Here is a 14,141-nt window from a genome sequence, read left to right on the forward strand (position 1 = left end):
GTTTAGTTTGCTGTCACATTACTCGCACATTTTTAAGTGGGTATATGGAAATCCTGGAGATTTCTTGGTGGGTATGCTGCGTATACCTGCGTATCACGTAGACTACACCACGGCCTCCTATCCCCTCCCTTGCTTAGTACTAAGTAGACTATGCCCACTTTGCTTTGAAATTAATAAACGTCCCTCCCTTTTGTCTCCTACTCCCAGTAGCCTGCTGTTGCCATTCCTGGTTTATTTACAGTACTTTTTTTCTTCATATTTAGATAGTTTTGTGTTTATTTTCTATAAAATCTCATTTTAACAGCTTCCTTTGCCAATATCTGCCTTTTCATTGCTGGGAATACCAATAAGCCTATATGCTTGGCCCCATAAGAAAGTAACCCCATTGCCCCTCCTTGTTATACTCAATTTAATGCTGACAGGATTTCATAAACTAGATTGGGCCTACTCGCAACAGACCCAATACTTCTGGATTGCCGACAATGAGTCACTACATATCAGTAGGCTATTTTACAAGGTCGACTGTGTTCAATGCATTGAACTGCCATCAAAGCATATTGCTGTGCTGTTGTTGGATATTCTTTAGCAAAGCTCGACATTCAGCCCCTGGACTACCACAGATGCTCCTGTTGCATCAGCTGCCGGATCCTTTGGCCTGTCTGTGAAAATGAAAAGATGCTCCCTGACTGTAGGCTATCTTCATTCTATCTTTTTCAATCACTCGGTCCAATATTTTCTTCCTCATTCTAAGCCTTGTGTGGCTTCAGATCAACTTTTGGGGTGTCTCAATAGCGCAATGTGGAAATAGTTAAAGTCATGTTTAAAAATGTTACTTAAGTAAAAGAAGAAAAGTATTATAAAGTTCCAAAAGAACCCACGATCCAGAATGGCTCATTTCTGAATAACAATATTATTGTTGATGCATTAATGTGTGCACAACTTTAACATAGGGCTAGGCAGTATATCGATATCGTGATATGAGACTAGATATCGTCTTAGATTTTGGATATCAGCGTAATATGACATAGGTGTTGTCTTTTCCTGGTTTTAAAACCAGACTGTTCTAGCTGTTCTATCATTTGACTTTAACCACCTCATTATTATATCCACATTATTGATGAATATTTATCTAAAATCTCATTGTGAAAATATTTAGTGAAAGCACCAACAGTCAATATTATCGCAATATCGATATCGAGGTATTTGGTCAAAAATATTGTGAAATCTAGTTTTCTCCATATCGCCCAGCCCTATGTTGAACTGGGACTCATTTTAATTAGCCTATACTTCACATAGGCTATACGGCTACTGTAGGTATAGCTTGTAACTATAACACGCTCAGTTTATTAGGTCCACCTATAGCTACAACTACTGCAGTCATACAACCGTCCTGCAGTACATTCTATACCTTTTTATGAAGGTACTAATCTTCAGTTTTTGTCAAAATAGTTTTAGAGCAGTGTTGATTCAACGTTATGATCATTTTGGAGGATGTGGTTTGTGGTGCTGTTGTGCTGTGTTGTGTTAGAGGAAAGGTGTTCTCTGTTATTTAGCCTGCACCACACTCGGCACACAGGTTGGTATAAATGGGGTGGTCAAAATAATTTAAACACCTGTCAGCAGAAAACTGCAAGTTAGCTAGTTGTACCAAATAGTCTGACAGACAAGTTTACATTATAATGTATTTGCTGATTTATATTTTGTATAATAATCTGAATCTGCAAGGTAACTAACTAGTAACTAAAGTTATCAAATACATGTAGTGGAGTAAAGAGTATTCTATTTGCCTCTGAATTGTAGTGGAGTAGAATTATAAAGTACCAGAAAATGGTCCTGGAAAAACTCAAATAAATACCTCAAACTTGCACTGCAACTTGAGTAAATGTACTTAGTTACTTTCCACTACTGTGTATAGCACATTTATTTACAAGTGAACTCATGTGCTTTACATTAAAATGTATACCCTACCATTATTTCCCTATTCACGTTAAGAGTATAGATTGTTTATGAAATTCTGTCTTTCTTACATTTCATATTTTTCATTCTTACCATAAACAACCCACAGTTCATCATATTTTTTCTTACAGTTGTGTAATAGCTTGATCTCTTAAATAAATAAATATTTTGTAATGAAATAGAAGTGAAAGAAAAAGTGTCCTTAATGTAGAGAAGCCCAATAAAGCATTTACATGAATTGGTCTTGATTTTGACTTGCCATGGTAGTAAAAGCAAAGGTGTTACTTAGTTACTTACTCCTCTCCGTCCCCTATGGGACATAAGGCTTCAGTGAGCAGTCTCCATTGCATTGGTTCCCTGGCAGCATGTTGGGCCTCTCCCCATGACAGGTTCTTCTGTTCCAGCTCTTGTGTCACAGCTCTGCGCCAGGTGGTTTTAGGCCTCCCAGGTTTTCTTTTGCCAGGTGGTGTCCATCTTAAGGCGACTTTTTGTGATGTGGTCCTGCTCCATCCCCAGCACATGTCCTAGCCATCTCAGGCGTAATCTCCTTGGTGGTGATGCTCTGGCTTCCCGTTTTCTTGTACATTTCAGTGTTTGAGTTCTTATTAGGCCAAAAGATCTGGTATATTCGTCGGAGGCATCCATTATGGAACACTTCCATTCTCCTCATGTCTGTTTTTGACAACTCGCCAGCTCTCTGAGCCGTACAGCAGAACAGACTTTACATTAGAGCTGGGCAATATATCGATATATCGATATCGTGATATGAGACTAGATATCGTCTTAGATTTTGGATATCGTAATATGGCATAAGTGTTGTCTTTTCCTGGTTTGAAAGGCTGCATTACCGTAAAGTTATATCATTTTCTGAACTTACCAGACTGTTGTAACTGTTCTATTATTTGCCTTTACCCACTTAGTCATTATATCCACATTACTGATGATTATTTATCAAAAATCTCATTGTGTAAATATTTTGTGAAAGCACCAATAGTCAACACTACAATATCGGTATCGATATAGAGGTATTTGGTAAAAAATATTAGATTTTCTCCATATTGCCCAGCCCTACTTTACATTGCAGTTATATAGGAGCGTCTTCGTTTTAAAGCTGTGTTGTTTTGATCTCCAGATGCGACAGAGTTGGGAGAAGGCCCCCTGAGCCTTTCCCAGCCTTGCTTTAATGTCTTTGGATGCCCCGCTGTACCTTACTGATGAGACTGCCCAGATCCACAAACTCAAGTGGTTACCCTCCTTAACAAGGATGGGTGCTGTGGGGATGGAGTTGACACACATCACTTGTGTTTTGAGGTGTTGATACTGAAAGGTGTTACACATCACATTAACATGGCTCTGTTCTATTCATGTGTTATTTATGTTTGCATTTTATATTGGATTCATGATATAATGGTTTGTTTCTTTAAATCTTTTATGGTCCACATATCTGGAACAATCTCCCAGAAAACTGCAGGTCAGCCGCAACTCTGTTCTTTTAAATCAAGGCTGAAGACCTTTCTTGTTGATGCTGCCTCTCTTTAAATAATTGTTTGTTTCTTATGCTGCACTGTAACTTTTATTCTCGTATTTTAATTTGTTTTAATTGTTTTTAACTGCTCTTTAATGTTTTATGTAAATCACTTGGAATTGCCCTGTTGCTGAAATGTGCAGCTATACAAATAAAGCTGCCTTGCCTTGCCTTTCAAAGATGCTTGTTGCAACTTACCTAATTAGATGTATCTTTTTCAGTACGTCTGAATGCTGTGGCTGGGCTACTTATTCATCACATAGTTCACTTTCTTGCGGTCGTAATATCTATGGGGTTATTATTAATATTATAAGGATTGACAATCATATTCCCAGGTGTGATATTACACCGTCTGCAAATCAGTATATGTGACGTGTTCGCGGGTGGGCGGAGTTAACGTCCAGGCACCATGGCTTCGGTTGGACCCGAGGTGAGTGTGTGAGCGTTATCTATCCCAAGCTTGTTTTACTTTTCCACAATGTTTTTCCGAGGCTTGGGGAATGTGTATTGCTCCGGCAGCCTTAACCACGCTTGTAAACGGCCGAATTGTCGATGTCGAGGTGTCGTTTTTCCGTAAATTGCCCGCTGCCAGCCCGCAGTCTCTTGCTATTGTGCTGGACCGGAGGGCAACTGAATGTGCAGGAAGATGCTGCGCCCCGGAACCTGAATGGTCCGTCCGGGCGCGTTGTGGGGCTCTGCTCTACGGGTTAGTTATACACGGTCCTGGTTCACGTCACTGTCCTGCTTCTGTCCAATTTTAGCGGTTCAAAATAAACTGCGGATAGATATGCATGCGTTTTTAGCCGACGTTATTCGTGGTTTTAGCTTTGTTGTCTGTCACCGGCTCACGTTGTTGCCTAATTTATACACTGCTGTGTTAGCTAGCTGCTAGCAGCCGTGCTAGTTAGCAGACAGTACATACTCTCAAAGCTCAAATCCACACAACAACTGATTCTGGAGGTGAACATCTTTTTTTAAACGAGAGAGGCTAGTCTCTATGTAGTTTGGAACAATACTTATAAATTCCCGGCTGATAATGTTATATCATCTTATGCTGTGCAGTCTGTTAGCTACATGGTAATTGATGCAGTCAATGAAGGCAACATCCAACCTCCCACTGTAAACATATGGCGCCAGCTCTTAAACCGGCTCTGATGCTCTTTGCGTAATTATTTTTTCACATTAAACTTTTATTAGGAATAACTCTCCTGCCGGAGGCTTGTCTTTGCTAGCTGGTATCTGCAGTTACGGCCATGGCTTTCAGTCGTCGCTTTAAAGCAGTCCAGGGCTATCCTAGCTGTAACAAGTTGCACTGTTGTGTTTTTTATTGTTAAAGTTTAATCAGTAAAGATGGACTGATGGAAGTGATCGCTTGGCTACAATGGTACAGAAGTGTGAAAATGCACGAGTCCTCAGTCTTAGTTTCTTTTTCTTTTTGAGAGACGGGATCCAGTCTTGTTCGGCAGAGGTCGCTTGAGAAGCGTTGAGATGATAATATGCTCAGCAGTGCTGGGAGTGTATTGAGGTGTGGGACACTGAGCAGCTATGCAGCTTCTTCCGTTTGCACTCATAACATTGTCTTGTCTGGTATGTTGATGCATTTGACACAGATACAATGGGTGCCATAAAATGTCAGTTCACGTAAATAAAAAAAACACTGTAGATAGTTTTGGTTTTATCTGTTGATATTTTTAGATATGTCTATTAAAATTCTACCTCCTCCCTAATACAATGGATTTTCATTGAAACATTGAAAAATGGAACTACGTTTTCGTTTTCTTTCTTTTTTTTTTTTAGAAACCATGTGCCTGAAATGAACGTCACAACGTCACCATCAGTCCCCTATGGAAACAGTTGACAATGAAGTAGTGGCATAACTAGTCCTGCTGAATCGGTTGGTCAATCAGTAGATGAGGTGATTGACTGAAAATTAATCGCCCAAAACGTTAATAAGCGATTGATAATTATGAAGAAAATGCTAGCTACACACATCTATCTATCTACGTGTGTGTGTGTCTACCTGTCTCTTTATTCATACAAACTTATGCATACTGTACATATGCATAGATCTAGGCCTTTTAACCAATAATAATACAAATAACTATTTTTTTGATATTTGGTACAGAAGGTTGTGTAAAAGCCACTATTTATTTCAGTCAGCCATTACAGTTAAAAGTTAAAATATATGTTCTACCAATCTAGGTTTTGCTGTTGATTTCACTGATTTAAAATAACCAAGAAAGTTGAAAAGTGTTACTTCCTGTGTAGTCTGGATCAACGGAAGTACATTTCCAGGATAATTGCCTGAGCCACGTGCCAGATGTCCTTCGTGTGTGTGTGTGTGTGTGTGTGTGTGTGTGTGTGTGTGTGTGTGTGTGTGTGTGTGTGTGTGTGTGTGTGTGTGTGTGTGTGTGTGTGTGTGTGTGTGTGTGTTCTCTTTAAAATCCGTTTCGCTTCGGAGCCAGCAAGCTGCTGAAAATGGCAAGTTTAGAAGAAAATTTGGATCGTTCAACAAAGCAGGCCTGCTTTGTTCTTTCGATGCATGATCGTACAGATTTACAAAGAATATGTTTACGGCCTTTACTTTACTCTGCAAATATGTTTAACCATGGATCCAGCTAATTTAAATAGCTCACATTACTGTACTGTATTGTGTGAACAGTTAATTTAATATTGTATGTGGTGTTTTCTTTTGTGTTGTGCAAATGTTCCACGAAAACAAGGTTCTTCCCGAGACTATTTTGTAGAGGCACCGTTGCTGAGTCGGGAGCTTAGCGCCACCCAAGACGATTGTGATTGGTTTGAAGAAATTCAAACAACCCAGATCGTTTTTTTTTTCTCCTATCCCAGAATGTATTAGTGGTGTAGCTAGTAGGGGTGGGAATCACCGGGCCTTACGATACAATATCATGACGATACTTATGTCACGATACGATATTATTGTAAATTTTAACATATTGCAATATTCTGCGATATATTGCAATTCATTAACTTTTTTCCAACTTCAAATTTTTCCCAATTTCAAATGATGTCCCCTAAAGGAAACTTTGTTAACATCTGTTTTATCTAAAAAAAGATGCATTTCTCTGTTTGTTCATCTCACTTCAATTTTATTGCTGCAAAATCAGATTGTCAAGCAGACAAACTGATCAACACATGTATAATAAAAGATCAATACTTGGCGTCTGTGAATTGATACAGTATTGCTGTATCGATTTTTTTTTTTTTTTTTTTTTTTTTTTTTCGCCCCTAGTAGCTAAACCTTAAGTGGGCTTCTGCGGGGGCTCTATGCAGAGCTTACGGTGTATGCCGTAGCCTACGCAAGTGGCCTGAGGTTTATACTTGTGCGCTGGTGTCTTGTTGTAGCGTTAGGGCTGGGCGATATGGCAGAAATCAAATATCATGATATATTTGACCAAATACCTCGATACCGCAACAATATTGTAGTGTTGACTATTGGTGCTTTCACAAAATATTTACACAATCAGATTTTTGATAAATAATCATCAGTAATGTGGATATAATGACTAAGTGGATAAAGGCAAATAATAGAACAGTTACAACAGTCTGGTAAGTTCAGAAAATGATATAACTTTACGGTAATGCAGCCTTTAAAACCAGGAAAAGACAACACTTATGCCACATTACGATATCCAAAATCTAAGACGATATCTAGTCTCATATCACTATATCGATATATTGCCCAGCTGTATCTAGCGTATCTCTTGAGAATAGCAGGGCCGGCATGTGTGTATGCGCGGGCAGTGTGTGGTAGAGCGAGTGAGAGAGTGACAGGGAATCAGCTTCTCCCCAAAGTGTCTCCCATGTGCTTTCTGGCTACAGTCGTAAAGTAGTAGCAGGAAAAGTTAATCCTCTCCTTGATTTCATGTTGTTTAAGTGGAGAAGGAGAACACAAATGAGTAGGGGGGAATACCAAGCACGTAGTTAAATTTTTTTGAGAGGTGCACGTCAGGTGACTTAGATTACGGTGTAGGTTCCGTATCTACAAGTACCTACGTACGTACCTGTGGTGTTAAGGACCATAAATTGGGCTTTACTCCACAGCACCTGTGGAGACTTCATTTGCATTGTCAGACAGATAGCAAATGGCTACCCAAAGGCTGATAAGCGTTAAATTGAGTTCTTTAACAGTAAATTTACAGTACCAGTCATAATTTACCTTCCCAGTAATGATCATATTTTCACTAAAAAAAAGTATACATTTCAGCTTGAGGTAAGGCATTGTTAACTGCAGTGCTCCTATATAGCTTTGCACTACAGGTGTTTCTGATTTCCTGGTCACTCAGGGACTGCACCACCATCAAGAACTTGAGAGCGCTTTGGAGGCGTTGCGTTTCTCCAGTGGAGACGCTTTGGTTGCATCCGGTTGCTGTGATACAGAATATCCGGAAGGAAGACTGTCTGCACAAGGTAGCGTAGGCTACTTGCTCTGGCCCTTGATTTTGATGAAGGGAACAGAAAGAATAAGCACCCGCCAGTCTATGTGGCCACCAGTATTAATATTTTCTCCATTGTCGTTAAGCATTTGTACGTGTAGGATGGCAGGGTTGGTCTTTGTGATATTTGTCCTACCCCTCTTTCATTGTGATTGGGTGGCTGGGTCCTACCCAAAGTTGATCGTTTTTCAACTCTTGGCGACCAGAAAATGGGAGAATGAGGGTGTCAAGCTTTATCCCAGCAATGTACACCCATTGAGCCAGTCTAATCTAGTTTAATCTAATCTTTTTATAGTGCGTCCCATTTGTACTCTGAAGTCGGATTTTCCGAGGTCAAAGTCAGAAACGCGCCCCCCCCCTGACCTCGGATTTTTGTGGGCTATAGAGATGATGGAGGGCGGGACCTCCAACTAATGAATACTGAAAACAGTACTTGCATCATAGTCACCTTTTAAAAAAAATAAATAAATAAATAAATAAAAAACAACTCTAACTCAGTTGCACCATTGCGAGCTTTGGCACAAAAGAGTAAAGGTGTAAATGTTCAATTTTCATTACAACTCTAATGTTTTAAGTATGGAACAAACAACATTTTGCTATACTAGAACCTTACCAGTAGTAGGGTTAAAATTCAATCCTGATGGTGACAAATCGGGTTACGTTACCTTGCGTAAGCATGGACGCCTGGCCAGTAGCAGCTAGGGCGGGTATATGGGAGAGAATATCGCACGGGGCATGCTCCACTGCAAGAAAATTTGTTAAATGCATCAATCTGGTGTGCTTTGAGAGCTAGATCTATGAAGAACTTTGTGGTCTTGTAAACAATTTTGTGCACCTCACGTTTTTAGAAATGTAGCTATTTTAAGGTACATACCTTGGTATAACCTTGGTTATAACCATAAAGGACAGAATACGTACATTGCTTACCAGTAGCATGCAGCTGCACTTTTCCAGACACAGTGTCCGCTTCCCTGAAGTCACCAAAACAACGAACGGTAAAGCGCGTATGCTCGGTCCAAAAGTTGTCAAGATATTTTGCACCAATTGTGAAATGTTAACCTCATCGTGGCGCTAGAGGAAAAGATCACCAAAATCAGTAGGCTTCATCCTCTGGGGAACACAAATGTCTTTAGCAAAATGTCATGGCAATCTATCCAATAGTTGAGATATTTCAGAGAAGAGGGTAGGGCTGTTGGCATGGCTACAGACGAGGCCTCGCAATAGTATCTGTGGATGGAATCAGGGAATCTACACATGAAAACGGAATTCTCTTACACACGCGGAATCGCACGGAATTTGCATGTATTTTGTTGACCTTAAATAAACAAGCGTAGAAAGGTCTCTACATTAACCGTGGCCAAATGGCATTGTTAAACATGTTGCCTAGTAACCATATGTCCTCACGTTCACGTAGAGTTTGTTGCGTGGGAAAACCTTTTAAGCCAACCCGATAAGCCAACGGTGGCGAAAAAAATGAAGAAACTCTGAATTGACTGCTAAATACCGGGCTGAACAATACCCCGACGACTACTACAACAACCGTTTTGTAAGTTTTGTCAACATACGATTGACTGGACCCGTAAAAAGACACATGTAACGACCATTTGAAATCAAAAGCTCATCTCAAGAACAAAGCTAAATCCACAGATTGCAAATCCCTCCAGGTTACCATCGAGGCAACGACAATGCAAGGCGCGAGTTTGTGGAAGATTTTGTTGCAAGGCCGCTTGAGAGAATACGGATAGGGGGGGATACGTCCATTTCTTATTAAACATTGCAATCAGGGAGGCGCGCTCCCAGAAAACGCCAGCAGCTTCAGGCAGATCCACCTGCCGTGGGTCTTTGACCAGCACATGCAAAAAGTGCCGCTAGAGATCTGTGGAAAGAAAATCTTTGTTGTTGTCGACACTTTTATTTCGGTATGCCAAATTGCCAATACAGGATATTGGCTGAATTGTGAGTTTGTGTCACTGAGTTTTTAAAGGTCAATACTGCTTAGAAGTAGCCTGCCAAGGCAGACCCACATCAAGATGATGGGTCTAGGAACTCACCGTTGGCAGGGCTCAATCCGAGGGGCAGGATAAACGGTTGTCTTTCAAATTCCCTCTGCACTCATAGCCAATCAGAGCTACGCTAGTTGATAGTTAAACTTTTGCCGTATCCGGTTGGCAAAACTCCGAACACATCTTCCTTTTTTCAGAATGACTTCAGCGCTTAACTCCAAGTCTTCCAGAGTCACAGCCAAAGCCGATTCGAAAGACCGCTCGGAACAGTCGCAACTCTGCTGTCCTTATGTTAAGCCAGCCCACCGACTCTATACACGATGTGATTGGCCTGACCAGAATTTGGTTTTTCCAGCTCGCAAGCCAACGGAGAGTTGCTGGACTGACCCTGGCTGCCAATTACATTTGCTGCCGCTAGGGTGCATCTAGATTTCTAGGCTAGCTTAGAAGTGAAAAGAAAAGCAAATCCGAAAAATCCGAAAGGGCTAAAAAAAAATAAATCCGAAAAAACGGAATTTGAAAAAAATAAACAAAACGGATTTCATAGGGCCCATAGGGTCTGTCATCTGCTTTGCTTCAACATTTTGGCCCTGTTGCCGTGAAGTTTGACATCGTCAGCTTTATTGTGTGTGTGTTTAAATCATGACGCACATCAAGAGAAGCCAATGTATACATTTCATTGTATCTGAGGCTACATTTACATTGCTACATTTTGGTTTACGTTTACACCTCGCGTTCACACTGCTCCGGCATTTCCAAGCCTCTAAAACGAAGAACTTTGGAAAGACTTCTGACCCTGTTTTGGTTTGGAATCTCCGGGGTTTTGTTGCCGTCTCAAACGGCCGCAAACGGCAGACCTTTGGCAACACCGATGTTGAAGCCAACGTTTCACCGCCTGATTGGGTCTTACCAGTCATGACGTCGCCATCTCTGAGACCATTTTATTTCAATGTCTGAGCCAAAGCTAAAAGTATACATTGTGCTTCCTGTTTACCCCCGGCACATGCACACCCAGTATTCAAGAATATTGATGAGATGTGCAGTTTGGGCGTCTTTTAAACGGAGATTAGTTGTTCTACTGGAGCTAAAAACACTTTGTGTGCGCGGAGATCGTTTTTGGCTCAAAACTCTGCTTAAAAAACAAAAATATAGCAATGGAAAAGTGGCATGAGTACAATGAAAAGAACGATCCCTTCTGATTCTGATCAACTTTGTTACAGTGCATAAACTCTAGTCCTGATAGAGGCTCAAATGGGGCACAAACATTTGTATTTAAAATGAGATTCACATTATACTGTCGCAGGCTCAAAATTTACTTGTGTACAGGTCGAGGCTTTGTTGTGTCAGTCAGCAATAAGTATCTGGTCTGTTGGCTTATCCGTGGCCTCCTTTTGTGTCTTGTGGGTGATGCATAGCTCATAGCTAACTGTTGACTGGCTTCACACCTCTCTTTTGTATACACACCACAGTATCTGATATCTACTGTTCGTGCATTGAGCCCTGAAAGGCAATAAACCTGAACCCTTACATCAGGAGGACAAGTTTTTTTATTACATTTTTTTTTTTTATTGTTTAGTTGTGAAACAGGAGCAGCCACCAACATCTCTACATCTGCATTCCTGCGTGTATGAAACGTCCCCTGAGAAGAAAGCGCATATCACTTTTGCAAGTGACAAGCTTCTATTCTGGTCATCGGTTGATTGTTTTTAAAGCCATTCACGGATGTGACCGTTTGCTGCTTTTTCCTTTATTCATGTAATTGGATTGTGGACTGTTGGACAGACAAATCAAGTCATTAGAAGACGTTACAGTGAGTTGTGGTAGCTTTTAACGGGCATCTTTACTATTCTTTGCAATTTTATAGACTAAATTATTGATTGAAAAAGAATCAACGGATAATTACAATGTTATATAGAGAAAAAATACAGACCAAGTAGAGAAGCTTTTTCGATGTTGCATTATGCTTAGCTGGTATTGTACATTTCTAGTCACTCAGTTCATATTGAGAACAAGGCTGGCCTGCTTTTGGGATATTTTTTTTTTCAGGCTTATTCCTCAATAGCAGTTTGGTCTGTTAGTTCTGGGACTCCCTGATATCTGTTGCGTGGCCCGGCAGCATTGGGTTCTGCTTCCTTCCCTGGCCCGAGGCTCAGTGGAGACAAAAGACTCTCCCGTTAAAAGGTTCTGATGTGGCCTGATGTCCACCATTTGAAAACATTTGGCTAATCAGGCTCCTTACTGACATCCGATTACTGATACTGACCCTCCTCCTCCTCCTCCTACTGGTGCTCCTAAAGTGGCTGATAGCCCTTTTCCCCAAAAAAACGTGATTGACCAAAATACATTTCCATTTTACACAAGATAACAATACATTTTTTTTTTTTTTTTTTTTTTTTTTTTTTTTTTTTTAAAAAAGAACAGAAAGAAAATGAGAAGATGATTTGTTAGATTAAAAGCCCAAGTAGGGTATATGTTCTGCAGGCTTATTGGGTAGGCAGTATTTGCATGGTGAGTCTGTTCCAGTGTAGCTATGTCTTCAGTGGCAACGAGGTCTTGTAGTTTAAAGTAATGGAGTGGTGTTACAGTTCCAGGGAACTGACTGAGCATGCTCTGTGGAGACCCTCTGAAGAGGAGGACCGACAGAGGGAGCCACCAGGTCACATGACCGGCGAGGTGAATGTGCATGCGGGGAAAGAAAAGGAAAAGAGGAACAATCTGTTCGACACGTTCTCTCTCTCTCTCTCTCTCTCTATCTCCCTCCCCTTTCTCTGTCATCCCCTTTCTCTCTCTCTCTCTTGCTCTCTCTCGCTCACACACACACTCCCTCACACACACACACGCTCTCTCGCTCTCTCTCACTCTCTCTCTGACGCCTTCTTCTTCTCAATGGAGGCCATGAGAAGAAAGCAGGTATGATGCTTCCTGGAGGCACACTGGGGAAAAGACATGTTAGCTTTAATACTCTTCACCCTTGATTGGCTTTGAATGGTCTGAGGAGATGCATAGTCTTGCATCTCAGCTCCTTTTTTTAGCCATTTTCTATAAAAGTTACAGCCAGTTCAAGCTCTCTTGCGGTCTTCTCGTTGAGATGGTTTCTCAGTTTGTAAGATGCACTTCTCGACAGTTGTTGCTGCTGCTTAATCAGCAACTGATTGTTCATGATTCCTGTAATCAAGGACTTTAATCTCAAAGAGCGGTGTTCTCTTTTTGTTTTATTTTTATTTTTTTTGGGTAGCAGTGCTGCTGTGTCAAAGAGAGATGTGAGTGTGGCTTGCTAGATCCTGTTGTGGGAGAGATCTCCTCATGGATTAGCACAACGGCTGTATTCAGAGCAATCACAGCACGGAAAACATGATGTAACTCGATCCATGGAAATGAACGTCTGACCTCCCGAAGATCAGGAATCTACCCTGAGAGTAGACGTTTAAATCTTGGATCCAACGTCCTTTTTGTCATACGATTTTCTTTCATCCCTCCTCTTCTACTCCTCCACTTTTGCTCTTATCTCTCATTGTCAGTATATAATGAAGTCCCAGGGGACTGGATGGATGTGCAGCCTAGGCTATGTGATCAAGAATATACTGGAACATAAGGCTGCAGTGCCTGCTGATCAACCTAAAGAATGCATGTTAAGCTGCGGTGTGAGCTTCAGTGTTTACCGGCTTTGATCTTCTGAGCAGCTTTCTGGCTGAGGGCCAGACCTGGCATGTCATGATCAGTCAGTTTGCACAATTAATCATTGGACAGGTAAATGATTGGCTTTTTTTTTTATAAGCTAGTTTATTTGAGATCTTATGGAAAACCCTCTCAAATATTTATGGATTTTATAGAAGTATTTTTGCCTTTAGGCTATTTAGATGGTGGACCGTAGAGAAGTGACAGGAAGTGAGGGAGGAGAGAGGATGGATGCCGTGCCAGATGCAGACTGGGATCACTGCTATTCCACGGCATGCGTGTCAGATCATTAGAATATCAGGAAGCCCATTCTTTATTAATTTTTATTTTTTGATATCCTTTAGAACAGTGGTTCCCAATTCTGAGGTTGGGACAGTTGAAGGGGCAGCATGGTCAACCCGTGGGTTCTCAAGATGATTAAAAAGATGGGAGGGGGAGATTTCCGCTTGCACAAGTGAAGTATTTTTGTGACTTTCCTTCAGTCTATGTCAGATAGTTTACCTCTTCAGGCCTCTAAATGATTCA

At 40.9% G+C, this 14,141-nt stretch overlaps 1 protein-coding gene across 4 annotated transcripts in view; it reads left to right on the plus strand.

Moving 5' to 3' along the window:
• Positions 1–14,141, plus strand: part of ehmt1b (euchromatic histone-lysine N-methyltransferase 1b) — a 48,239-nt gene that overhangs the window by 1,838 nt on the left and 32,260 nt on the right. The window contains exon 1 of one of the 4 annotated variants that reach the window (XM_028601277.1): positions 3,850–3,911. The exons of 1 other annotated variant lie outside the window; for it this stretch is intronic. In XM_028601277.1, the coding sequence (XP_028457078.1) occupies positions 3,891–3,911 (21 nt within the window). In that variant the 5' untranslated portion in view covers positions 3,850–3,890. Of the gene's footprint in view, positions 1–3,849; positions 3,912–3,959; positions 4,188–12,796; positions 12,852–14,141 lie in introns of those variants that run through there. 2 more of the 4 variants (XM_028601275.1, XM_028601276.1) reach the window with 2 other exon arrangements.

Source organism: Perca flavescens, chromosome 16, assembly GCF_004354835.1.
Source record: "Perca flavescens isolate YP-PL-M2 chromosome 16, PFLA_1.0, whole genome shotgun sequence".
Lineage (NCBI taxonomy): Eukaryota > Metazoa > Chordata > Actinopteri > Perciformes > Percidae > Perca > Perca flavescens.